Below are 24,549 nucleotides of genomic sequence, written 5' to 3'. Positions count from 1 at the left end.
GGCCCCGCTAGTGCAGTCTGTGGGTAACAGAGCCCAAGAGAGTCCAGAGAAGGCTCACGCCCCCTTCCCGGAAAAACAAATTCAGGGGGCCCACAGGTAAGCTTACACCATCCATGGAAAGAGTCAGGGTTGCAAACCCCGATAATAATGTGTGTAATGCACAAAGTACCAAATCCTATCAGTCTTGACCCTTGCCCCCAAAACACATGCGTGCCTTACTGTTACCCGCTTTCACAGCCCCCTGAACTTTTCCTTCACCGGACTGTTTGTAATCACGTATTGGCTTGATTTTCTGTTTGAAGTCTGTCTCTCCACTAGTCTCCCACCCCGGAATTTAGGAACAGAGCCCCGACCCTGGAACTCCCTGGCAGTGTTCCCAGGGCTTCGGGGCTGGAGTTCTCCACCTGAGGATGGGCTGAGGCTGAAGAGCAGACAGGTTGAGCTGGTGCGGGCCTCAAACTTAGCCCCGGCGCATCAGGAGCCCCCTGCAGCCTGCAGGTGGCAGTAGGAGGCTTCCTCCGGAGGATTAGAGAGCTGAGGACAGAAGAAACCAGGGTAGTGATGGCCAGCCAGCCTCACAGCATCCTAAGTAGTTTGGTACAAGCGAGGGTGCTGAGTCAATACTGAAAGGAGAGGCAAGGGGCCTGGAGACAGGCGCGAATGGACTGTCCACACCCTACTCCGCACCTTTGGAAGAGTGAAAGGGATCGGCTAGTATAGAAGGGCAGGCTCCCTTCCTCCCAACCAGCTTTCCAGAAGAGCCCAGGTTTTGCTGAGAGAGTAGGGGACCTGAAAGGGGAAGGGGGTTATGGAGGAGACTGCTGTACCTGCGAGAGAGGTAGCTGGGCATCCAGCTGAAGAGCAGCAGCCGCCCCATGGGGAACCCCCTCTGGAAGCCCATGAGAGGTTACCACCACCTCTGCCCTGGTTCTAGGTACCCCCGCATCCCTCACTGAGAATTCCCGTGGTTGCATTTCAAGCTCCAGAGGCCTCAGTCCAAGCGCTGGGAATTTCCCTCTCTAACTTCTGCACCGTGGCAACCACCAGGACGAGCTGAAAACCAAGGGCAAGTCCTCTCATTGACTTCCCCTATGAGTCCTCATCTGCCCCAGCTGCCAGCCGAAGCACTGAAGCTACCTGTCTGGGGTTTACTTAGCAACTAGCTGATCCCATGTCACAGGGAAAGACTTCACCCTACAGTGCACAGTCAGTGCTGGGGAGCTAAAGCAGGAACCCTATGGCATCCTGGGGTTGTCAGAAAAGAAACACAAAATTTGCCCCAGCCCCTGAGAGCAAAGACGTCGATTCCTGGAGAAACATCGCTGATGCTTGGGAGGCTAAATCTGAAGCTATATAGCAGAGCTCCCTGAATAGGCTCTCGTTCCCAGAAGGTCAGGCCCAAGGGTGGTTGCCCTTGACAACCAGGCCCCTCCCTGCAGGGAGAATTATTTTTCAAGCACTTGGAGAATTTTCAGAGCATTGACTGGTTGCAGATTTTTATGGGGAGAGAAGTCCCTCCTTGGAGAAGCTGGCTAGCTCTGTCCTTAAGGTTAGGTGCATTGTCCTTCCGCCTCGGTAACAGTCACCTGTACCTTCCTGCCCGGTGCTCAACACACTGTGAGGCCACTGTTTTATTTCTTTTCTGTCTTCCTCCTTCAAACTGCCATCTGAACCTCAATCCACAATCCCCGGGGCCTCCCAGGCGCCAGGGGGCGCTGTGGTGCTCGGCCTGTGCCCACAGAGCTCTCAAGAGCGCGGTCTCCCGCCGCAAGGCGATGGGCTCCGAGGCGGCTCAGTTGCTGGAGGCTGCAGATTTCGCAGCTCGGAAGCACCGTGGGCAGCGACGAAAGGATCCCGAAGGGACCCCCTACATCAATCACCCTATCGGTCGGCACGGAGCCCGGGGAGCAACCGCAATGGTGTCGGGGCGGGGGGCGTGCACCTCCTTGAGCACCTACTCTGCACGCAGCTTCGTGCCCGTCTCTTTGGGTGTTTAAGCCTCGCACAATCCGGGGCGGTGGGCATGACTGTTACCTGTGGACGCTTGACACCCAGAAGTAAAGACTTGCCCAAGGTCACCCAGTTAGTGGCTCTACAAAACCCTCAACACGGGTGCCTGGGACTCGCCTTGGGTCTGACTTCCTGCTTTGCCCTGCCAGGTGTGGCTCGGATCCTGACCCATGAGGCGGGAATCACTGACATTGTGGTGTTACAGGTAACTTTCCTCCTCCTCTGACAGGAGCCTGGGTTGGGGATCCGGGGCCCCATTCATCTCTGGGCACCCCTTGCCTGGCGTCACAGGGCTGAGTGGAAACCTGTCCCCAGGCCGCCCTGCTCCATGACACGGTGGAGGACACAGACACCACCCTGGATGAGGTGGAGATGCACTTTGGGGCACAGGTGCGGCGACTGGTGGAAGAGGTGACAGATGACAAGACTCTGCCCAAGATGGAGAGAAAGAGGCTGCAAGTGGAGCATGCTCCCCACAGCAGCCCAGGGGCTAAACTGGTGAAGCTGGCGGACAAGCTGTACAATCTGAGGGACCTGAATCGCTGCACCCCCGAGGGTAGGACTCCCCAACCTGCTCTGAGGGAAAGGGGAGAGTCCACCTTCTGGAGGCCCAGGTTGGTCAGTTCCTCTGGGGCGGGGGGGGGAAGGCTGGCTTTTGGGTTAATTCTCCAAACTAATTCTACTAGATCTCTCTGATCTGCTTTCATAGGGCATAAATACAATACTATAGCAGGGCCAAAGGGAAGTTGTCAGGACAAATCATGCCATCAAGAAGTCATCTCCTGGCCCTGCACCAGACCCCCCAGGAAGTTGGCAGGGTCCAGTGCTGCCCCGAACGTTGTGTGAGCAGTTTTCTGTCCATTCACACGCAGGGTGGTCTGAGCATCGAGTGCAGGAATACTTTGAGTGGGCAGCGCAGGTGGTGAAGGGCCTTCAGGGAACAAACCAGCCGCTGGAAGAGGCTCTGAAGCAGCTGTTTACGGAGCGGGGGTTGGCACTCTGAGCAGTGCTTGGCCAGCGTGGCAGAGACGCCNGGACAGGGGAGGGTCCACCTTCTGGAGGTCCAGGTTGGTCAGTTCCCCTGGGGCGGGGGGGGGGGCAGGGGGGGGAAGGCTGGCTTTTTGGTTAATTCTCCAAACTAATTCTACTAGATCTCTCTGACCTGCTTTCATAGGGCATAAATACAATACTATAGCGGGGCCAAAGGGAAGTTGTCAGGACAAATCATGCCATCAAGAAGTCATCTCCTGGCCCTGCACCAGACCCCCCAGGAAGTTGGCAGGATCCAGTGCTGCCCCGCACGTTGTGTGAGCAGTTTTCTGTCCATTCACACGCAGGGTGGTCTGAGCATCGAGTGCAGGAATACTTTGAGTGGGCAGCGCAGGTGGTGAAGGGCCTTCAGGGAACAAACCAGCCGCTGGAAGAGGCTCTGAAGCAGCTGTTTACGGAGCGGGGGTTGGCACTCTGAGCAGTGCTTGGCCAGCGTGGCAGAGACGCCAGCCTTGTCCAAGCCAGAGTGGAGTCATACGCTAGCCTTTTGGCACCTCTCGAGCTCCCTCCACAGTTCGCTCAGCCCGGCGACCTAAAACACTTGCCTTTTCACATTCGGAACATCTCCAGCCGACTACTAAACTGAGCCTGGATTGTGGAAGTCAGACATCTCCCCATCCTCTTCTAACGCCGTCACTGCCCCTCGGGCCTTGAGTCTGTTTGCCATTTTGCAAGGTGAGGTCGCTGGTCCCTCAGGTACTTGGGCTTATAGTCATTATGTGTTTATAGTCACAAGTGTTTATAGTCATTATGGAAAATAAAGCATTTTGCATAAAGCTTTAGGTTGCTGCTCCTTCTCCAGACTCGAGTGGGGAGCTGGTAGGTGGGATACCTGCTCCGAGCCTGGCTTCCTTATCAATGACCAAGGCTGTGTAATTCTCAGGGTTACTTGACATGCCGCGCCTGAAGGAGCCTGACACTGGTGCTCAAAAAATGGGGGTCGTCCCCATTAAAAAAGTTGGACTGGGTGGCAGATGAATTGGGAAGGAATGCCACCGGCCCGTTTGAAGTCCCTGCTGAGCACGGGAGAGACCCTAGCAGCTGCGTGGTAGGCTCAGTGGAATACCGCGTGCCCCGCACAGCCGGGGTGGAAGCGTCACTTTGTACGATTCTTTGGTTGCTAAGCCACAGGGACTTCCGGGTGGCTCAGGAAGTGACCCTTCCCCGAAGCCCGGCGGTGGGCGGAGCCTGGGGGAGGGGCCGGGGGGGTGCCCTCCGATTGGGGGATTCACCGGTGTTTGGTGCCTGCTGAACCAATGAGGATTATTAGTCCCCTTGCAGAGGGTACCCCTTAGGGATGAGTAAATTGTTAAGTCGGAGCCGCTTCATTCCGGACCGTGATGGTTTTTCATTCAAAGAAGGCCCAGTGCAGTTTCAGGAAAAAAAAATACGAAGGGCCACAAAAAATAAGACTTTAAAAGGAAACGAGTTTCAGGACAGCCCCAGATAAATAAACAACGTTCAAAAATCCAGTGTAACCCTGTTAAGGGCAGGCCGGGTACTTTGCAGAGAATTTGGGTTTGTTTTTTTAATTAGTTTTTTTTTGGGGGGGGCGGTTACAGGATTTTTAAAACAGTATTTATTTGCCAAAGTCTTAAAATCAATCTGCAGTTTTTAAGTGGTTTAAAATTTAAGTTTCAGGACAATTTAACGCACGTAAACCCCTTCTGTACCCTCAGAATGAAGAGAGTAACAAGGTACTTGACGTTGTACAAACCTCACATTATGCAGTGTTCTTTATAATAACCCAATGGGCGGGGCAGGGCAGGGCTTACTCTGCTTCTTCAGAGACAGCTTGGAGCGGTGAGAAGGCTCATTCATGGTTAAATGGGTGGGATAGTGACGGAATGAGGACCAGAACCCCTATCCTGCTCTGCTGCGCTCACTGCTAGGCCCTGCAACCAGACAAGAGTGACCACCGCTGATGTCACTCTAACCCCTGGATGGACATGAAGATCAGGCCCGAAAGGGCCAGTGCATTTAGACTATGAGTCTAAGGCCTTCTTAGGCAACCTGTTTGATCTGAGCCAATAGAGAAGGTATTTATTTTTTTNACAAACCTCACATTATGCAGTGTTCTTTATAATAACCCAATGGGCGGGGCAGGGCAGGGCTTACTCTGTTTCTTCAGAGACAGCTTGGAGCGGTGAGAAGGCTCATTCATGGTTAAATGGGTGGGATAGTGACGGAATGAGGACCAGAACCCCTATCCTGCTCTGCCGCGCTCACTGCTAGGCCCTGCAACCAGAGAAGAGTGACCACCGCTGATGTCACTCTAACCCCTGGATGGACATGAAGATCAGGCCCGAAAGGGCCAGTGCATTTAGACTATGAGTCTAAGGCCTTCTTAGGCAACCTGTTTGATCTGAGCCAATAGAGAAGGTATTTTTTTTTTAATTCAATTTTTTTAAACCATCAGAAGCTTACAGATAAGTTGGAAGTAGAGGATTCGTTAAGTTTTCCCCCTGAACCGCCTGAGATTAACTTGCTGACCTGATGCCCTATCACCCCTAAACACCTTAGTATTTAGACACAGAAACGCTATACGACCAAACTAGAACCAACACCACTAAATGAACGTTAGCACATCACTCCATCAAGTCTGTGATAATAGGGCACCTCACAGTGTACACAGAGGCTCACTTTGACTGAGCGGGGAACCCAAAGTTTTGCTTCTGGCCTAGAATTAGAATGCTTTTACATTTTAAATACTTCATGCGGCATTCTTAGGCATTCCAGCAGGGAACACCCATTTCTAGGACTTCTCGAGGCTTTTACACTCAATGCCGTGTCTTAAATCTTCATTCCTGTCACATTCCAAATGCCCAGAAGGCCTCCACAACCTAGCAGTGCGTAGACTACCTAATTACCTAGAGTTCACTTCCAGTTCAGGTTTATTCTCAACTCGGGAGGTCAAAAGTCAGGAGTCAAAGTGGGTGGAAGCTCTCTGCAGGCCCACTTGGTCCTGGCAACTGAATTGATTTCTCATTGACTCTTAAACTGAGGTTTGTTAGGAAGGACCTGGTTTGTCCTAAGAGAATTAAGACAAATCAAACTCTGAGAACTGCCCCTTGGAAGTGCTTGTTCTTCGTCCACATTTTTGTTAGGGAAAACCAAAGATGTTTGGAGATCTTGATTCTGATGGTCAGCCTCATTCCCAGACTGATTTTCCCTTCTGTAAGTGCCAGAGTGTCATTGCTACCCACAGTGACAGTGTGGTAAGCAGGTCAGTTTCAGGGTACAGATGTCACTTCCCCTGCACAGATATTCGAGGTTACACTCACCCGCTACACACGCCAAACCAGAGCTCTGTCTGGGGTCTGCCTCGCCATACAGCTCTCCCTTACTCATCCAAACGGGACGGTTCTGGGTGGACGGAGAAGCGCAGGTACAGGATTCTATCCAGTTCCGATTGTTAACAGTCAGAACTGTGAGGCCTCGGTGCCAGCGCGCCACGGTCAAGGGTTGCGGCTTGCCTTAAAGCCGTAGGCCCATTTCCCAGTTTGGTGTGCAAAAGGATCACCTGGGAGCTGGTTAAAATGCTGATTCCTTGGCCCCTCCTCTCAGAGACTGGTCCAACAGGCCGTGCCCAGGAACCCGCCTTTCCCCCTACGCACTGCAATAAGGTTTCAGTCCTCGTTCCTGTCGCGTCAGTCTCCGGTCACTGGAACTCCGCTCCACAGACTGCCCTCCACACCGATGACCTCATTTTGGGAAGAACTCCACAGGGTCACTCTTGCAGCTTTATGTAGCTGTTGAGCGAGCTTTTCTCCTGAAGTAATCGCACTCACCAGTTTTGGAAATGCTGCATGTTCTCCCCCATCTGTCCTTGGCGTTTTAACCTTGGTGTTTTCCATCATGCAGAAACTCTGAATGTGTTTGTGGTAAAAACCTATCTTTTCCCTTATTATATAAAAGCCTTTTAGGTTTCATGTCATTTATAACAGACTTTCCCACACCAGAGGTACAAAAAGACTCTGTATTTGCCCTGGCTGGTGTAGCTCAGTGGATTGAGTGCAGGCCTGTGAACCACACGATCACGGTTCGATTCCCAGTCAGGGCACATGCCTGGGTTGCAAGCCAGTTCCCAGCACAAGAGGCAACCACACACTGATATTTCTCTCCTTCTCTCTCCTTTCCTTCTTTTCTAAAAATAAATAAATAAAATCTTTAAAAAAAATTTTTTTAAATACCCTATATTCTCTGCAGTAATTTTGTAGTTTAACTTCTTGATATTTTTCCCTCTGGAACAAAGTCTTGTGGAAACTCTGAGGCAAAGATCTAACTTTTGTAGATAAAGTACTACTTATTAAATAATCCATTTTTCCCCCTGTAAACACTGCTTTTACCCTGAATTCCCAGCTGGGCCTGTGCAGGGCCTGTCCCACTTGTCCCCCCAGGACACACGCCCTGAACTCATCCCAGTCACTTAAGCAGCCTTTGGGAAGTCCCACCGGCCAAGTGCCTGCCACGCACCGCGGCACAGCCACCCCCGACGGATTCATCAGTACTCACAATTAGTATTCGCACACATTTACTCTTCCAAATGAACTTTAGAACTTGTTGAGCTGCAAAAAATATCCAATCTCTCTGGCATACGATGAATTTACAGGCCGTTAGGAGAGAGCCAGAGTCTACACAGGAAGCTGCTATGTGTCAGCTGGGTCAGCTCACAGAATACTGGGTGTTCAGTTGATCTTACCGGCTGGCCCGTCTGTCGTCCACACATAATGACAATTGTAACTCTCCTTCATCACCCTCATCTGCCTCCCCGAGGGGGTTGGCAGGGCCGGACTTTCCTAAACACTAGCTGGGCCTTGGCCGGTTTCTGACTCCCATGGGGACGCCTGTGGAGTTTCTCTTTAAAATGCCGTTAACTGTGGGTTTCTGATAGAGACCTTGATCTAGATTAACATGGGTCTTTCTAATCTTAAACTTTTAAGAAGGGCTAGGTTGTGAATTTTGCCAAATGCCGTTTGAACATCTGTAGAGGCTATCATGAAGTTTTCTCTTGTGAATTGGAGCTGAAATAAAGCAGCCCAGGGGGTGCCAAAAAGCCCTCTCAGGTCCCCGCGCACGGGAGGTCCTGAAGGCTTCGCTTTCTCTCCCGGGAAAGGAAGCCTGGCCGATCACACACCCCATGATCGGCAGGAGCTCTGGGGGACAGTGGGGTGCAGAGTACAGGAACTGAAGAGGCATCAGTGGGGTGGAGGACTCCCCACAGCCCCACCACCTACCCACAAATCAACATACAGACCAAGGGCCCAGTCCGAGTCGGGGGATTTGCACCTGAAGTGTCCTGCGACCTCTGGCCATGACAGTGTCTAGTGACTCCTTCCACCACACTACAGCGCCTGGCCAGGGCGGGTCACACAAGGCCGTGATGCCTCCTCCACCCGCTACCAGCTCTGGGCCCCCATCCCTCCCCTGCCTGCCACGTTGGGACAGGGAGTCCCTACACAACCACGGGATCCTCTATCGCCTGCCAACCCTGAGGCCGGGCCATACCCCCTCAGCCTCCCCTACCCCTCCTGCTTCTCCACCATCCCACTCTGGGGGAAGGATGGGTGCTTGGGTCTGTGCCCAACGGGGCGGCCACTTGCACCCCAAGCCGAGGCTGGCCCTGCCCGCTCTGACTGAGGGCCAGGTCTCCCTGATCTCGCCAGCGTTGGCCCTGGCTACCCAACACTGGGCCGCGGGTTGCCCCCAAACCCAGAAGCAGCCACAACCAGGAAATGAGGGCCGAGCCCAGTCTGTCGGAGTTCTGAGAGGTAGATCGGGGTGGGAGACACCCCGCTCGGCTTGTCCCACCCGACCTTGGGTCAGAGGCAGTCTCTGTGGATGAACTTGCTCTCCAGGCCACAGGAAGCCCTAGCCCAGGCGGAGGCGGAAGGTGGCGATTTCCATGGGCTCCACGTAGATGTCGGTGCTGTTGGAAGGCGAGGCCAGCGGGTACAATAAAGTCAAGGACATCGGCTGCAGGAAGCCCACGTCCAGGCCGTGGAAGAGACTCCCCAGGGCCACCTGTGCGGAGGAGCGGGGGCAGGGCTGTGCTGGGGGCTGGCAGGCCAGTGGGGCAGCTCCTCCTCCAGGCAACCTGCTGCAGCCCTGCTCGGCAGCCAGGTGCCCGTCACACATGCAAGTCTGCACCCAGCCTCAGGCTCGCCGGCATGGGCCCAAGCCCAGAGCCTGCCCTTGGACCGAGGGTCAGCCACGGTACTGGGCTGGGAGTCATCTGAGCAGAGGGCCTGAGTCTCGGTTCACTTCTGAGCATCTGGGGGCTTTTTATCAGTGCCGGCTTAGCCCACGAATGAGCTTGACGGCTTTTGGTTTTTTATTTCTGTGACTTCTACTTTGATGGGCGTCCCTACTCATGGAAGAGAGGGCCAGCTACGCGCCTCACGGAGAACTTGCCCGCCAACCCTCAACAGCTTTGAACACGAGTGTCAGCAGCTTCCCCTTTCTCTCCGCAAGGGCCCAGAGTGACCCCTGCCCTCTGACCGCAGCCTGACCCCACTGCAGTCTCCCCAACCTGTCTCAGGCCCGCCCTTCCCAGTCGCCCCACTTCCCTACCTGCTCTCATCAGGGGCTCTTCCCACACCTGCGCCCTGCTCACCTTGCCTTGGCTTGTGGTGCAGTTGAAGCCCAGGTTCTTGGCCTCGAGGCCACAGTCAAAGCCTTTGCGGTGTAAGATGAGCGCGGCTTCTGCCGAGGGCACAGCATCGTCCTGGATGACAGGCAGCACGGAGGCGGTGTGTGAGTGTGTGTGTGTGGGGGGGTGCTGCCCAGGGCTCGCAGGTGCAGCAGCCCCTCTGCCCAGTGGCGGTACAGGGACAGGGAGGAGTCAGGGTGAGGACAGGCCAGCATCCGGTCCTGGAGGTGCGGGGGCCCAGCGGGGCGCTCACCTCAGCCTGGAGCGTGCGCAGGTTGAGCAGGTGGAAGTCACAGGGCAGGGAGGCAGCCAGAGGGTGAAATGAGCGCAGGCTGGGGGCTGCGGGCTGCCTCTGGGCTACTGGCAAGGCAAGCGCCGGGGCATTCAGGTACACGGAGGTCAGGTGGCTGAGGAGGGACGGGTAGCTGGAGGAGTGGCCGTCGGGGACCTGCAAGATTGGCCCAAGATGTGAGTGAGGGGTCAGTTCCTCTGGGGGGAGCTTCCCTGCTGGGGCTGGACACAGGCGAGCCTGGCTCCGGGACCGTCCAGCGCGGCCACTTCCTGTCACACACCACTTAGAAAGGGCTTCTTCCCTCGGCCACCTCTCCTCTACGCTGGTTTTTTTTTTTCCCTTTTCAATGACACTACTGTGAACAACACCCTCCCGTCAGCAACACCCCCCGTCACGTGGAGAGATTCCCAGCACGGGGAGGGCGGCAGGCAGGCAGGCAGGCAGACGTGCTTCCCGTGCGGACGGGCCTCTGATGGAGGAGGCCACAAGTGAGCCTCCACGCCCCAGCCCCAGCCCTGACTCTCGGGCCCAGCGGTCCCCACGGCTGTGCCGACTGAGACTACCTGGACGGCCGACCTGGACGTCACACACTCACTTCCCTCTGAGACGGCCACTTTCCCAAGTTCTGGATTTCTGTCCCTACTCCTGCCTTCCCTCCACTTGCCCAGAATCTCGCTTCCCTCTGGCCTGTCTTCAGGGCCACTTCTGCAGTGTCCTCACATCCACACCCCTCCCACCGCCCCTGCCCCACACCTCCCATGGCTCAGGGGCAAGCCACCAACCTGTCCTGCTTGAGTGGCCTTCGAACTGTCTTTCTTCCCCCAGACCCACCCTCCCCGCTGCTGTTGGAGTGACACGCTTAGGGCAGAGTCCTGACAATGTCCCTCCTGCCCAAGGTCCTTCACTGGCCTGTGGGATGGAGTGCAGACTCTAAGCCAGGCATACGAGGGCTGCCGCAGTCTGCCCCCACCGACCCCGAGCCAGCCCAGGGCTGCCACAAACTTCCCGCAATGACGGAAACATGCTCCATCTGCACTGATACGGTAGCTACGACCACGCATGGCCCTGGAGCACTTGACATGCTGTGAGTATAAATGAAGAACGCATCGGTTTTTGAATTTAGCTCCAGTTCACTTAAATAGGCGCACTGGAAGCTCTAGCCTGAGGGAATGCCCTGCTATTCCCCATTCATCAAAGAATGAGATCAGAACCCCCTTCATCACAGCCTCACCTGGACAGCACCTCCTCCAGGAAGCTACCCTTGATTCCCTTGGCCCACAACACTCTCTGGCTCCTCATGACCAGTAGGCACACCCATTTAGTAGCTAGTATTTCTACACACCTGACTTACCGCCCACCCATACCCACCAATAAACTCCTGGGGAGCAGAGTCGGTGTCTCAGACACGTGAGAGCACAGAGCCGGGAGGCGGAGGGGCAGGGGTTCGCCGAGGGCCCCGCCCCCCATCATGACCTGCTAGCACTAGTTCCCCACCCACTGCCGGCCCTCCCCTCTTGGTTACTGCTCCTGCTCTTGTGGAAGACCCAGTCCCTAAACAACAGCTGCCACCCTGGAGAAACAGCCAGGCTGCTGGGGGCAGAGAAAGCCACTCGATGAACGGGGCTGGTGTGCAATGGGGGGGGCGGAGGGGTGGGCGTGGCAGATGAAGAAGAGGGCAGGAGGAAACAGCTGCGGTGGGGAGGGAGGTGCCGGGCTGGGAGGAGGCGGAGTGCACAGCATCAGTCTCGCTCCCAGGACACCGAGCTCTACTCTTGCCTCCCTGCCCAGCTCCAGCTGGGCACCCCAGAGCTGCCCACCCTGCGAGGCAGGCCCCGAAGTTACCTCGCTGCCCAGGGTACGCCGCTCCAACAGGAGGCGGAAGCGGTTGCAGGTCCTCTTGTTGTCCTTGAGCCCTTGGCCCAGGCCTCGGTTGTCGTCCTGCATTAGCCGCCGGTCCAAGATCACCTCCAGCTGGCCTGCGGAAGTGGCCTGTGAGTCCCCAGCCCAAGCAGACAGTGGCCTCTGCCTGACCCCAGGCCCTGGGGGGAAAGCCCTGTGGGTGGCTGGAAGCTCAGTCACTCAGGAGAAAACACAGCCCAGGAACCTATAGACGGAAGCAGGCAGGCCGCCCTGGCAGGTCACTGTCTTGGCTCCGTGACTCACAGCCAGGCCCGGCCAGATGCCCAGGCAGGAGACCAGCCTGACCGGCTGCATAAACAAACCAAACAAGCAAACACAAAACCGCCAGCACCAGCTCCCAGCAGCTGCTGCCGAGGCCCTGAAGGGGCAGGTTTTCTCGGGCTGAGCAGAGCCTGAGGAGAACGCGCGCTCTCCGCCCTGCTCTGCCCGTCCAGTCAGTCAGGAGGGCTGTGGAGAGGACAGCCAGATGGCCAGTCAGGCCGAGGCTCAAATGAGGTGTCCTTTGGGGGTGCCCTGGGGGAGAGAGACGGGGGTGATCACCTTGGCTTTCTTTTAAAATATACTAGGGGACAGGGTGCACTGCAAAGCTGGTGTATGTCGGGATGAGTTTTCCCAGCAGCTGTTTTTTGTTTTTTTAAAGAGCCCCCAGCGGAGCCCACACAGCTGGCCCTACCCGCCTTCCCACTGCCCTGGCCCTGGTTCCTGTTTCGGCAGCTCCTCAGTTTCAACCCTGAGCAATCACAGAAAGACACACGGAAGTTCCTAAGCGGCCTCCTGGCACACAGGACACCATTCCTCAGCACGCGGTTTCCCGGAAGGGCAGAGAGAACCAAGCGGGACACGGCTCCGATAGGGATCGAGGGCACGGACTCCGGGGAAGTTCTGCAGTCGCTGACCCCGCCGAGTTGGGGGCGAGAGGTGAGGGCAGCAGAGCCCCACTGTTCCCAGCCCCTCGCTCACCAGCGCCCCACATAACCCGGAGGGCACGCTCCGCTCAGCCCTGCACCAGAGCCCATCTCGAAGGGGGACCTGAAGGCCTCTGTGGCTGCCAAGTGCAAGCTGTTCCCTTCACCCTGAGGGCGCGGAGACGCCCGGGCTCGCCCAGCCGACCAGCCCAGGGCAGTGCTCTGAGTGTCCTTGTTCTGAATCTTAAGAATGTCATTCTCTCTTTTGATGACCATGAGTAGGAAGACCGTGCTGTCATTTTCTCCTCTGCTATTTATTTCAATACAGCATCGACGCACTTTTTCAACAATCCCCCTCCCAATCTGGGCCAGGAGGGTGCTGCACACCATTGTGGGCAATGCATGGAGAATCGCCATTTGCCATATGGCTGCCTCTTGAGGGGATCTAACAGGGCACCCACCCCCTGGACACCTCCACCAGGGCAGAGGCTGACGGCGGTGCTCGCCCGCCTCTAGCAGCTGTGACTGACAGCTGTTAATGCCTCCTGCTTCCCGAGTGGAGGTGAGGCTGACTGGATGGATGGATGGATGGAAGGAAGGAAGGAAGGAAGGAAGGAAAGAAGGAAGGAACGAAAGGGGAGGCCCTGTGGCAGGACGTGCTTCCTCTTCCCGTCCTCTTCCCCACTCACCATCGCGGAGGCTGGAGACGCCCAGGGCCTGGGCTGTGTGCAGCGTGAGGCGGTTCTGAGCGTCCTGGATGTAGGCCATGACTGGCATGGGGTAGAAGTTGGCCTGCAGGGGCAGCTTCTTCAGGTACCGCCGGGGCTGTACCTGTGGGGCGGGGCCAGCGGGTCAGAAGCAGCTGGGTCAGACCCCTCCCAGGGGGGCCCCAGTCGGAAGGAGTCCCTGACCACTCTGGCCTGATTCCCCCTTCTCCATCAGGGCAGACCCCTGCTCCCCCCACACACACCCTGGTGCCTGTGATGAAAGCAAACAGCGTCCCAGTTCGGTTCCCTGGGGTCTCCAGGGCACGGCTCTCGGAATCACCTGAAAGCCGTTGAGGTCTGTGAAGAAGGTGCCCTGGCTGCCGATGTCTGTGAGGATACGCAGGGCCAGCTCCTTGTTGACGTAGTCCCGGATGTCCACCAGGGACGACACATCCAGAGAAAGCCCCTCCACTCCTGTGCACGGGGAAGGCGGGAGGGCGAGAGAGTGCGCCCGGCGTGAGAGGCGGAGCTGCACGGGCTGTGCCCACCCGCCCCGGGCCCTTCCCAGCACTTCTTCCTGGACAGCCTTTCCCACAGGAGAATTAATTAAGCCCCCTCCCTGCCTCCACGGTCATTTCTCAGGAACAGATGCACGAACAGAGAACGGGCAGAAGGGAGAGCATGTCACAGCCCGGGGGGCCACCCCTCCTCCCTGACCTTCCTCATCTGCACGGCGCACCTGGCAGGTTGTACAGCCGGACCACCTGGTGCACGTGTTCATAATATGCCACCACCTCAGAGAAGAAGGGGCCTTCCGTGACACGCAGCACGGGGGGGTCCTTGGGGACGTAGGGCTGGGGAAAGAGCAGGCGGCAGCTGAACCCACAGCACAGAGCAAAGCAGGTGGGGGCCAGCCGGGACCAGGCAGGGGAGCAGTGGTTCTGTGCAGGCTCTGGCCCCCGACCCCCAGCCAAGTTGGGCCCAGGGTCCCCGGTGGCGCTCTTGCCCCCGCCCCCACCAAACTTCCCACAGGAAGCCCTGGCAGGGCCCCCAGCAGCAGGGCCCAGCCTGGCGGAAGGCCCGAGCCCCGCTCACTGCCTCAGGTCTCCTGGCACCCCGTCAGCGAGGGCCCAGGCCCGCCAGAGTTCCACGGTGTCTGCAGGGTACCTGGGCCTCGCCGTCAGGCAGGAAGAGGTAGGCTCCACTCTTGTCTTTGGATGCGCGAGTGCCGTAGACAAGGAACTCCATGTCCAGGCGCTGCTCCTGATCCTCGTCCACCCTTCGGATGCTCTGCCAAAACACACAGCCCTGACCCCTGGCCCCACAGCGGCGTGTCAGGCCTGCCCCCAGGAGGGCTCGGACGAACTTTCCCACGGAGCCAAGCCCGCTCCCCCGAGGCCCCCCAAAGTCCCGGAGCCCTATCCCAGGTTTGCCGTCATTCGGGTGGCGGCATGCTCACGGGCCTGCGGCACGCACCCCCTCCTCTGGCCCCCGCCCCCGCCCTGGGGCCTTACCTTGAGGAGCCCGCTAAGGCCCGAGAACCAGACCTTCATGTAGCGGTTGCTGATGGCAAAGTCACCGGTGCCGGAATCAATGATGCGTAGAGGGAATGCCTCGTGCCTGCTGACAGCCAGCCGCCGGCCGTGCAGGTAGATGCGCGTGGAGGAGGGCAGGGTGCGGTGCCCGTCCAGGCCCAGCTGCAGCTGCAGCACGCCGAGGCCCAGCGCTGGCAGGCGGACGGGCACCGACACCTGCTGGCACAGGGCAGCGAGGGAGTGGGGGCCACGGCTTGGGCCTCAGAGGCAGAGCCAGGCCCGGGATTCTGCGCATGGGGCCTGACCAAGTCCCCGCATCCACCGGTGCCTCTGTCCTGCCTCTGAAAGTGGAGGTTACAGAACTGGCCCCTCATCAGACTGTCACGAGTCTCCTACGAAACAACTAGGGAGTGGGAACCCCATGCTGAACCTTCAATAAAGGCTGAAGGAACAAGTGAACGGTGGGGCAGCATTTGGACTGTCATCATTACCGGGCCAAGCCATTCTCCCTTCAAGCAGACTCAAATCCCAAAAGAAACCGTCCCCTGACAATGCCTGTCCCCAGGACTCCTGTCCCCCGACCCGGTGGGGTGAGTAAGCAGGAGGGTGGGAGGATGGTGCTGAAGGACAGAGGCCCCCCTGCAGAGCCCCCTGGCTCACCTGGTAGACATCGGGGACCATGTCAGTGGCGGAGCCCCAGTGGGCGCTGACCTGCACGGCCAGGGGCTGACCCTCCTCTGAAAATACACGCACGTGGGGTGAGCTGACCAGCAGGGACGCCACGCTGAGCCGCTCCTGCTCCAGCGGGTTGAAGAGCACCACGTACCTATGGGGGAGAGGTGAGCTCGCCCAGGCGGCTACTGCTCCTGGCTGGCAGGTGCAGAACTAGGGGGGGCGGAGCAGGGATTGGGGGAGGGGCCAGGAGGGGCTCTGCCTCTGTGCCTGGCCTGCTTCCACTCACCTGGGTGAGGCGTCCAGCTGGACCACCGTGTGCTCTGGCAGGGCGTCGTGATTTAAGCGGCTGTCATCCTGGAATTCAGTGGGTGGGGAGGGCAGAGCCATCAGGAGGCTCGGCCTGACTCCGGCCGCCTGCCCCCGGCCCCCACCGGCTGTCCTGGATGGGGACCACTAGCTGCACCGGGCACACATCTTCACCCCAGGACATGATGAGAAAGAGAAACACCCCCATACCCCAGCTCCTGGGATGGGGCTGCACACACCAGAGGGTCCTCCAAGCAGACCCAGGAGGGGGCTCACCATTTGAAGGAAGGGTGCCGCAGGGTCGAAGTGGTAGGTCTCCTTGTCACCCAGCACCAGATAATGAGCTGCATTAATGATGACCTGCTTCAGGTTGACAAGGGAGCGCAGCAGTCTGGGGGGACAGAAGGGGGACCGCGGAGGAGGCGACCTCAGATACTTTGCCAGTGAGACGAGGCTCCAGGAGGCCTGCCTGACGACCACCCAGCACGTCCTTTCTCTGGGGAGAAGGGGAGGGGCGTGGAGCCCACCGGGAGAGGCCAGGGACCGCACCTGACACCATAGTCTGCCACGACAGCCTCCTTGGCAGTGCCAGTGATGGCGTCGTGGTGCTGGAAGAGCCCCAGGGTGCGCCGGGCTTCCGTCAGAAGGGCCAAGTTTGAGAGCGGGTACTGGCTGGCCAGTCCGGAGCGGCGGGCGTGAGCGACAGCCAGGCTGTACAGAATCTCCGCCCCGCTGCCCGGAGAGACAAGTCAGCGCCTGCGCACACAACTCCAGGGCCCCACCCTCCGCTTCCCACCGTGCATGCCCCTGCCGGGGGTCTCACCGCAGGTGGGCTTCCAGGACGCGGTCCAAGCTCTTGTAGAATGGCCGGGAGGTGTAATAGCCTGTCCAGTAATGGTCCTCCCGGTCCGCGTAGGAGAAGAAATCTCCACTCAGCACAGGAAACCCCGGGGGCTGGGCCCCTGGCTCCACCCCCGTCCTCTTGTACAGCGCATCGAAGTAGTCGGAGAGGGTGCCAAACTGGGCCTGTGGGGACCCCCAAAACCCATTCCCATCAGTGCCAGCGCCTCCTGGGAATTGTGGCCCAGCTGTTGCAGCCAGGGTCCTGTGTGCGCAGTCCTGTCCTTCCCACCCCCTGGGCCTCACGCACCAGCTGGGGCCCGGGAAGGAACGCGGAGAGAAAACGGAAGCCCTGCCGAGGGTCAGGAATGAGCTCCGGTTGGAAGCCAGGAGCAGTGTGCGTGGAGCTGCGCGGGGCGGGGCCCCTCGCACCTGCACGTGGAAGTCAGGCTTGCTGTTGAGGAAGTCGAAGAGCCGCTGGTAGTTGAAGAACTGGGCGTCCCACTCCTGCGGCTTGTCGTAGCGGAAGTCGTCGCCCAGGGGCACCAGCAGGACGTTGCTCCGGAAGAGCCGGGACTTCTTGCGGTACTGGTCCAGGAGCAGGGCTGCCCTGCGGATGCAAGCACCCAGTGTGCGTGTCAGCATTGCGGGATCCTGAGTGGAGCCAGCCTGAGAGGCCCCTCCGCAGAGGCCCCACCAGGCGTCACTCGCCTGCAGGCGCATCGTCCCGTGGGCCAGCGTTCTCCGGGCAGTCCCCACAAGCAGAGAGCTCTTCCCGCACTGGCCTGAGCACGTGGCTCCCACTCCCTGACCCCACACGGAACAGATCAGTCCTCCTTCCCCATGGTTCCCCTTCAGACGTAAAAGATGTGCCCACGCTCCTCTGCACAGGAACCCAGTAATGGATACAATTCATACGGGGGGCAGGGAAGACAAAACCGCACCCCGTTCTGGCCTGGCGCCCCCATGGCAGCGGCGTGCGCTCACACGGGTGCAGCTGGCAACCCCCTCGGTCACCCACAGTGCTAAGGTCAATGGCTGTGTTCTCCAGGCATGAGGCTCTTGAGGTCTCTTCTCCTCATCCTGACCTTTCTATTCTGTTTTCTGAAGCTAAGAGTGGAAACTTACATCTCTACCTAACAAACCGTGGGTGGTGAGATCCAACCTATGCCCCCAAAATGTTGAGATCGTTTGCGATCCAGCTTCATCCTGTCCACCAGTCAGTGAGGCAGCCCTGGGGTAAGGGGCCTGGGCTCTGGAGCCAGACCCACCGGGCCCACACCAGCTCTGAGTGCATGAGCTGAGTGACCTTCAGTGAGTGACTTGACCCCTCTGGGCCTCAGTTCCTATAAAGTGAGGCAACATCAGCACCCACCATCCTAATGCCACAAGTTAAAATACACTGCACGCATTAATATTTGCCAGAACACGTGGAGTAGCGCCTGGAAGAACTAGAGATAAACGCTTACTTTCTTTTTCATCCAAATCAGCACACCAACAGGGCCCAGTAGCATGTTACCAAAGCCCTTTTTTCTTTTTACATCAACCTAAGTAGGGAGCAGCCTGTCGTGGGGGTCACAGGTCAACCAGCCACTAAGCTATTTCACCATGCCGGTCAGCTTCTGCTCTCCTGTTTTGTTTTTGGGAGAGGACGCCTCCAATACCATTTCCCCCTAACTTATCAGCCCAGGGAGTCTTTCAGAGGAGGAAACGAAGTTCCTCTCAGGACTTGCTCACTGCACACCCAGGCTGGCCTCTGCGGCTCACAGTGGCTGCTTTAAGAAAAATCCTGCCGTGGCTGGTGTGGCTCAGTGGACTGAGCACCAGCCTGCGAACCAAAGGGTTGACGGTTCGATTCCCAGTCAGAGCACGTGCCTGGGTTGCAGGCCAAGTCCCTGGTGGGGGACACGTGAAAGGCAACCACACACTGACGTATCTCTCTCTCTTTCTCCCTCCCTTCCCCCCACTCTAAAAATAAACAAATCTTTAAAAAGAAAAAAGAAAAACCCTGCCTCCGCAGCCCTAGGTGCTTATTTGGGAGCAGCACTTAGATTTCTGGATTCTGGAAACAAAAGACCACTTTCTTTCCCTCCAGTCCCATGTTTCATCTCTGGGCCCCCACGGTAATCGGAGTATGGCAACGTGAAAACCAGTTCGACCGGCTGTTCGGTCTTAGGCCAGCCCGATTCGGGCTCAGTCACGGTTTTCCATCACTCTGGGTTTGCTCTTTCCCGGGGGGCTGACTTCAGAGACAGGGACATTTTAGGGGTCCCTGATGAGTCTCTCAAAGGGAACGAGCCTGCTTTCTCAGAGGCCAGAGGCGACTGGGCAGGACCGAAGGTGCACTTGAATGAGGTTCTCAGAACACAGGGGATCCTGGCCAACGCCGAGCCAAGGCAAGGTGCCTGCTGAGCTCAGAGACGGCCTATGAGGCCGACGGCTGGGCGGGACTGTACCCAATATGAGAATCATTCACCTCTGAGTCAGCCAAGCATCTCTGACAGCTTGCTGGGACCCAGGGACACACGATCACGTGGGAAGTACAACCATTCTGAGAAAGGCGGTTCTTCAAGCCACTTGTTTTCCAGGGAGGCTCGTCAGGGAGCTGCGGGCCCGACGCACCGCCCGAGCCCACTGCCTGCCCGAGCCCGGGGTTGGCGGCAAGTACCTCTCGGCCACGTTGGCCTCCGTGATGGCTCGGGGAGGCACCTTCCAAGGGCAGTTGATGCGCCCGCCGGGCAGGCGTTTGAAGTCAAACTGGCAGCAGATCTTGGGGTCCGGGCCACAGGTATGGGGCACGTCGTAGCTGTAGAAGGGCATCATGTGGCAGAAAATGTCTGTGGTGGCGTCCGAGTCTGAGGAAGACACAGCGGGCAGTCAGCCGCGGCCGACCGCGTCGGGAGCCGGGCATAGGCACGCCAGCGGGACGGGGGTCTGCTCTAGCTACAGGCAGCCCCAACCAAGGCGGGGTTCGACATGGACTTAAGGATGCAGAAGACAAACAGGCCGAGGGTCAGGACACAGAGGGGGCTCCAGAGCACGCAGCTCCCCCAGGGGATGGCACGCCCAGACCCTGGGGCTGAACAGCAGGTCCCAAAGAGGCAAGAGGTCGATTTGATCCCCTCCCGCCCAGTGCCTGTGGGCCTGCTTCGGGACCCCTGCCTCCCCCAGGGAGTACGACCATCGCCACCCCTCCACCCTGCCTGGCCTCACCCCAGCTCTGCCTCCACATGAACTCCAGGCTGTGGGTGGCGGCAAAGTGCTTCTTGATGGCATAGTGCACCCTCTGAATCAGCATGCTGGTCAGGTTGGCCCGGCGCAGCAGGTAAGCCATGGTGGGGCTGTGCCCGAAGGGGTCCACCGCCCAGCCGGAGCGCGGGGCTGCACCTGGGCGGGGCCACGGGAGCCAGAGGCCCCGAACACCTCAGCCCCTGGCCTCCCGGTGCCGGGGTCCCAGCTCCCCTCATCCTGCCATCACACTGGGGCCCTTGATGGGGTAATCAGCATGCTAGAGAACCATCCCCCACCCACCCCTGCACCTTAAAGCCCCCTGCTGTCCTCGGGGGCCCAGCTCCGGGGGCAGATTCTCTTTCCTGGCCTCACCGAGGTTTTTCTCCAGCCACTGGTGTCCCTCTATGAGCTGATCAATCAGTGCAAAGTAGTGGGAGTTGGCCTCATCAGGCATCACCCAGCCTCCGGTCACAATCTCCAGCTGCCCGTTTCCCACCAGCCTGCAGTGAAGGACGCACACTCAGCGTGGGGTGGGGACATCTGTCCACGCGTGCCAAGCAGGAGATGCCGGGCCTGTACACAATGGCCTCCCTGAGCCAGCTCACCTAAACCTGCGACCACGGGCACAGCCGTGTGCCTTCCTTTCCTGCCAGTCCCGGCCCTGCTTACAGGCAGACACCATCTGCGCGCCCAGGGGCCTGGCCCCACGCTTTCCCTTCTCCGTGCTCACGGAACTTTGCTTTCCCCTAAATCAAGTGACCCTCGAACCAGTTCCTGCCTCCTCGTTCGCGGCTCCTCCACCGCTCAGCGTCATCCCTGCCTGCTTCCCCTGGCCTCTCCAGCCACAGCTGCAACCAAGGCTTTGGGCGAGCCCCAGGCCCAGAGGATGGCCCTCCCCCGCCTCTCGCCAGGCACTGGCCTCCGGACCGCTGCTCTCTTCTGGGCATTGATGTTGTCCCACCACTTGGCAAAGAAGGAGACTTCAGCCCAGAGGAAGCGCCGCCGGGGGTCCTCCTGCAGCTTCGACACCATGCTGTTGAGGATGTGCTGGGTCTGCTCCGAGTAGTACTTGTCAAAGGTCTTGATCCAGCCTGGGGGACAACGCAGTATCCCCTGAGGACGCCGCCTCTGCTTCGACGGCCCCTCCCTGACCCTTGCCATCGGAGAGCCCACCCTGCAGCCCAGCTCCGGGGGTGTGTGGGGGGGCGGCTGGCCCTCACCTGGGTCGTTGTGCGAGTGAGGCACCACGAACACCTGCAGGTCCTCAGCGTCCCAGTCGTGTGGGCCGTAGGAGATGTCGAAGCCTTGCTTCCACACCCCGCCGTCCACATTGTCGAAAGGCAGCTCCTCTGACACAGTCAGCATCTGCCGAGCGGAACGCCGGCTCAGCGAGGCCTCTGTGGCCGCCCAGGGCGCCTGCCCGCTGGGGCTCTTACCTGCAGCTCTGCCTTCTGGACCCGGCCCCCCAGAGCAAACTGGCAGTCTTGCGGGGAGACGGAGAAGAAGCTGGGCCGGGGCTCCGGCGGCACCACCCAGGAGCCATTGGCCGTGTAGTAGGGCAGCAGGGCGGGCGGGCCCTCGGCGTTGGCGGTCAGCTCCAGCACCGACTCCTTGATGTGGCTGATGATCTCGTGGTTCTCCTCCAACAGCTGCTCCAGCTGCTGAATGCGATTCTGCAGCACGGAAATTTGGCTCTGCCGGAAAACCAGAACGCAGTCACCCACAGCTCCTTACACCTTCTGGACCACCTCCACCTGGGGCCCAGGACCCCAGGCCTGCCTACTGACCCCACGCTCCCCAACGAAGGCAGGGCCATGAGCCTACGGCGATGGCTCTGGTCAGATAAGGGAAGAAGAGGTGTGAATCGCCACAGAGGACCTCAGTCCCCTTGGAAGTGCCTCACCCTCCAGCTCCAGGGCAGCAAAGGCTCCACCTCACAGGCCTATTCCCAACCACCGCACGGGCCCGTGTGGACCCCTGGGCTGACAAGGACTGTGTCCCGGCTCGATGGGAGCAAATGCTGCAATCCATTAGCAATGTCTACCAAGAATTCCCAAGACAGCCCTGGCTGGCGTAGTTCAATGGATTGAGCTCGGGCCTGTGAACCAGGCGATCGTGGTTCGATTCTCAGTCAGGCCAGTTCCTTGCAGGCTAACTACCAGCAGAGGACGCACAAAAGGCAACCATACACTGATGTTTCTCTCCCTCGCTCCTTCCCCTCTAAAAATAAATAAATAAAATCTTAAAAAAAAGAAATCCCAAGACAGAGCGGCGGAGCCTCACTGTCCTCCCTCCCTTCTTCCTTTCCTTGCCTACGAGGCTGACAGACGGGGCTCTCCAGCCTGGACGCTGACCTGAGCCCACACGACATGTACCTCCATGGCCTCAGACGCCAGGCGTGACTCACCCGGGGGAAGTTCCCGCCGCTCTGGTGCCGGGCAGGGTCGTGCTGCACTCGGTCCAGCATGAGGTAGAGCGAGAAGACAGCCACGCAGAAGACAGCTGCCCCACACACGGTCACCTGCTTTTTCAGCTTCATGCTGGCCTCCGCAGACACCTGGCAGGAGGGACACCGCGTGGAGCTCCACGAGCCGAAACCCTTCTGGCGACCTTTCCACCAAAGGCCCCCAAGAGTTCCTGAGGGCTGTTCCCAAGGAACCTGTGTGTGCGACTCCCCCAAAAAGCGAGCTTCGAACCATCAAATCTCAACACTGGCTTGTGGGTCCTGGCCCCACCTGGGCCCTCTCTCTCGGCCGAGACACAGAAAGCACAAGTCACACACCTGTGGCTGTGCCGCTTCACGCAGGGCAGCTCTCCTCAGGCTGAAGCTACAAAAAGCAGGATAGGATAGAACAAACCTCCCAGGTCTGGCTCCAGAGGTCACCACACAACTTCCTGATTACAACCAGCTCCCCAAAGAGTTTATCGATAAGAAAGATTCGAGGGTGCCCAGGCGGTGCCCAGGCGGGTGCCCAGGCTCCTTGACCACGTGGTTCTAGTTTCAGAGGAATAAACTGCTATCTGTTTTGATGGAATAAGTATAACCAAAGCCCAAAGAGACAGACAGGAAAAACTTTCTCCCTGCCCCGAAGGTCCAGACTGGTACTGGGCAGAAGCCGTGCCTGGCACAGCTTTTCTCTCATTAGGAAATCCAGAATGAATTTGAAAAGCAGCAGCTTAGGTTTCTAACATAGACTGAGTCCTCTGCCTTCTCCTTGGTACCAAGTTCAGATTCCCCAGTGGGTAACTTTCAGCCTCTGCTTACACAGTAATTAGGAGACCCCCTGGGGAGCCAGGAGTGATTGATGCTGAAGATCCCCTGGGTAACGAGAGGTCTGGCAGAACTGCTCCGTGGTGGGGCAACTTTGGACGCTGCCCGCCCCGCCCCCCCCTCGCCCCCGCAGGCCCCTCCTTGCGTGCTCCACGGAGGGAGGCCGCTAGCTGCAAGCCAGCGTGAGGGGAGACGCAGCTCTGAGTCTCCCTCTGGCCCGGGTCCCAAAAGCTCTGTCGCCCGTGCCTTGTGCCCTACTTAGTACAATCTGATTGCGCTCAGAAGCCTCCAGGCAATATTTTTAGCCCTTGGAGGTTGGTTCCAGGCCAAAGTGGGTGGAGCTGGGGGGATACCACGAGAGGCAAGTACCTGCGCCAGGTCCTCGGCTGCCCGCCCGCTGGAAAGCCCCTCCTCCGCAGGTCCCAGGACCCTGACAACTACCCAGTGCGGTGCGGGAGCACCGGCCGCTTTGGACCCTGACGCACGCTCCTGCACTGGCTCCTGCTGCCCAAGCGGGCCGCAGCGGGATAGCTGAGCCCTCCCCCATGCCCGGCGCGTTACCGTCTGAGACTCGCCTGGCGCTGCTCCGGGCCCCGCCGGCCTCGCGGTGCCCCTCACATCCCCGGGGGCGACAGCCTGCACGAAGCAGCGACGCAAGGAAGGCGGCAATCCGCCTACCCGTCGTCCCGGCTCCGCGCGTCGCAGCCGCGCTCCCGCGGGGCCAGGGCCGCCGGCGCGCTCCAACGCTCCCGCCCGCCCGCGCCGTCCCCTCCTCTGGCGGCCGGCGGAGCAGCGTGCGGGGCGGGGACAGCCGCACCACCCCGGCCCCGCCTGCTACTCGATCCCACGCAGCCCCGCCCGGCTCGTGCTCAGCCTCTCGCCTCTCGCCTCTCGGGCGCGCTCCGCTCCTGGGACCCGGCCCGCAACGCGCAGCCGCAGTCCACCCAGCCAGGGCGCGCTGCGGGCCTGGGAGTAGGGGAGCGAGACTTTATTTGGTCTGAACCTTACTAGCGTAAGCACACAGTCAAAACCACAGTAGTGGAAACATCCCTCCCCCGTAGCACACTTCCCCCGCCTGCCCTGCCCCGCTCTGCTCTAGGGATCCTTAGTTCCACGCAGCTCTTCTCAGGCAGGGAGGTGCTGCCCCCTGCCGGT

The 24,549-nt window shown here is 58.9% G+C and overlaps 2 protein-coding genes across 3 annotated transcripts; one reads left to right on the top strand and one right to left on the bottom strand.

The window, feature by feature from the left end:
- Window positions 1–1,579: 1,579 nt before the first annotated feature.
- On the top strand, window positions 1,580–3,037 carry HDDC3 (HD domain containing 3). The gene is made up of 4 exons (XM_037053591.1): window positions 1,580–1,887; window positions 2,160–2,215; window positions 2,326–2,566; window positions 2,883–3,037. The coding sequence occupies exons 1-4, from the start codon at window positions 1,776–1,778 to the stop codon at window positions 3,011–3,013; spliced, it is 540 nt and encodes a 179-aa protein (XP_036909486.1). The 5' UTR covers window positions 1,580–1,775; the 3' UTR covers window positions 3,014–3,037.
- A 4,540-nt stretch (window positions 3,038–7,577) lies between these two features.
- MAN2A2 (mannosidase alpha class 2A member 2) lies at window positions 7,578–24,152 on the bottom strand. Of its 2 annotated transcripts, XM_037053569.1 has the most exons (24): window positions 23,956–24,152; window positions 22,906–22,951; window positions 22,531–22,680; window positions 21,560–21,817; window positions 21,344–21,488; window positions 21,043–21,214; window positions 20,496–20,623; window positions 20,106–20,279; window positions 19,561–19,747; window positions 17,325–17,502; window positions 16,876–17,078; window positions 16,602–16,784; window positions 16,329–16,443; window positions 16,033–16,100; window positions 15,732–15,897; window positions 15,051–15,287; window positions 14,704–14,826; window positions 14,276–14,390; window positions 13,877–14,010; window positions 13,519–13,660; window positions 11,847–11,980; window positions 9,966–10,160; window positions 9,677–9,787; window positions 7,578–9,084 (listed from the first exon to the last, which is right to left on the bottom strand). In XM_037053569.1, exons 3-24 carry the CDS (start codon window positions 22,660–22,662, stop codon window positions 8,932–8,934), a joined length of 3,453 nt encoding a protein of 1,150 aa, XP_036909464.1. In that variant the 5' UTR covers window positions 22,663–22,680; window positions 22,906–22,951; window positions 23,956–24,152; the 3' UTR covers window positions 7,578–8,931. The 2 variants fall into 2 exon arrangements, with proteins under 2 accessions (XP_036909464.1, XP_036909463.1); XM_037053568.1 differs by lacking the exon at window positions 22,906–22,951.
- Window positions 24,153–24,549: the final 397 nt, after the last annotated feature.

The sequence above is a fragment of the Sturnira hondurensis genome, unplaced genomic scaffold (genome assembly GCF_014824575.4).
Source record: "Sturnira hondurensis isolate 20B ecotype Veracruz unplaced genomic scaffold, ASM1482457v3 Scaffold0007865, whole genome shotgun sequence".
In the NCBI taxonomy this organism is placed as follows: domain Eukaryota; kingdom Metazoa; phylum Chordata; class Mammalia; order Chiroptera; family Phyllostomidae; genus Sturnira; species Sturnira hondurensis.
This window is presented reverse-complemented; position numbering and strand designations above follow the sequence as displayed.

Excerpts from the sequence above, each read along its gene's own strand:
- HDDC3 (XM_037053591.1), top strand. The coding sequence starts at position 1,776 with ATGGGCTCCGAGGCGGCTCAGTTGCTGGAGGCTGCAGATTTCGCAGCT. Across the intron at positions 1,888-2,159 it reads CTACATCAATCACCCTATCG|GTGTGGCTCGGATCCTGACC; the intron begins GTCGGCACGGAG and ends TTGCCCTGCCAG. Across the intron at positions 2,567-2,882 it reads GAATCGCTGCACCCCCGAGG|GGTGGTCTGAGCATCGAGTG; the intron begins GTAGGACTCCCC and ends ATTCACACGCAG.
- MAN2A2 (XM_037053569.1), bottom strand. The coding sequence starts at position 22,662 with ATGAAGCTGAAAAAGCAGGTGACCGTGTGTGGGGCAGCTGTCTTCTGC. Across the intron at positions 9,788-9,965 it reads TGCGCACGCTCCAGGCTGAG|GACGATGCTGTGCCCTCGGC; the intron begins GTGAGCGCCCCG and ends CCTGTCATCCAG. Across the intron at positions 9,085-9,676 it reads GCACCACAAGCCAAGGCAAG|GTGGCCCTGGGGAGTCTCTT; the intron begins GTGAGCAGGGCG and ends TCCTCCGCACAG.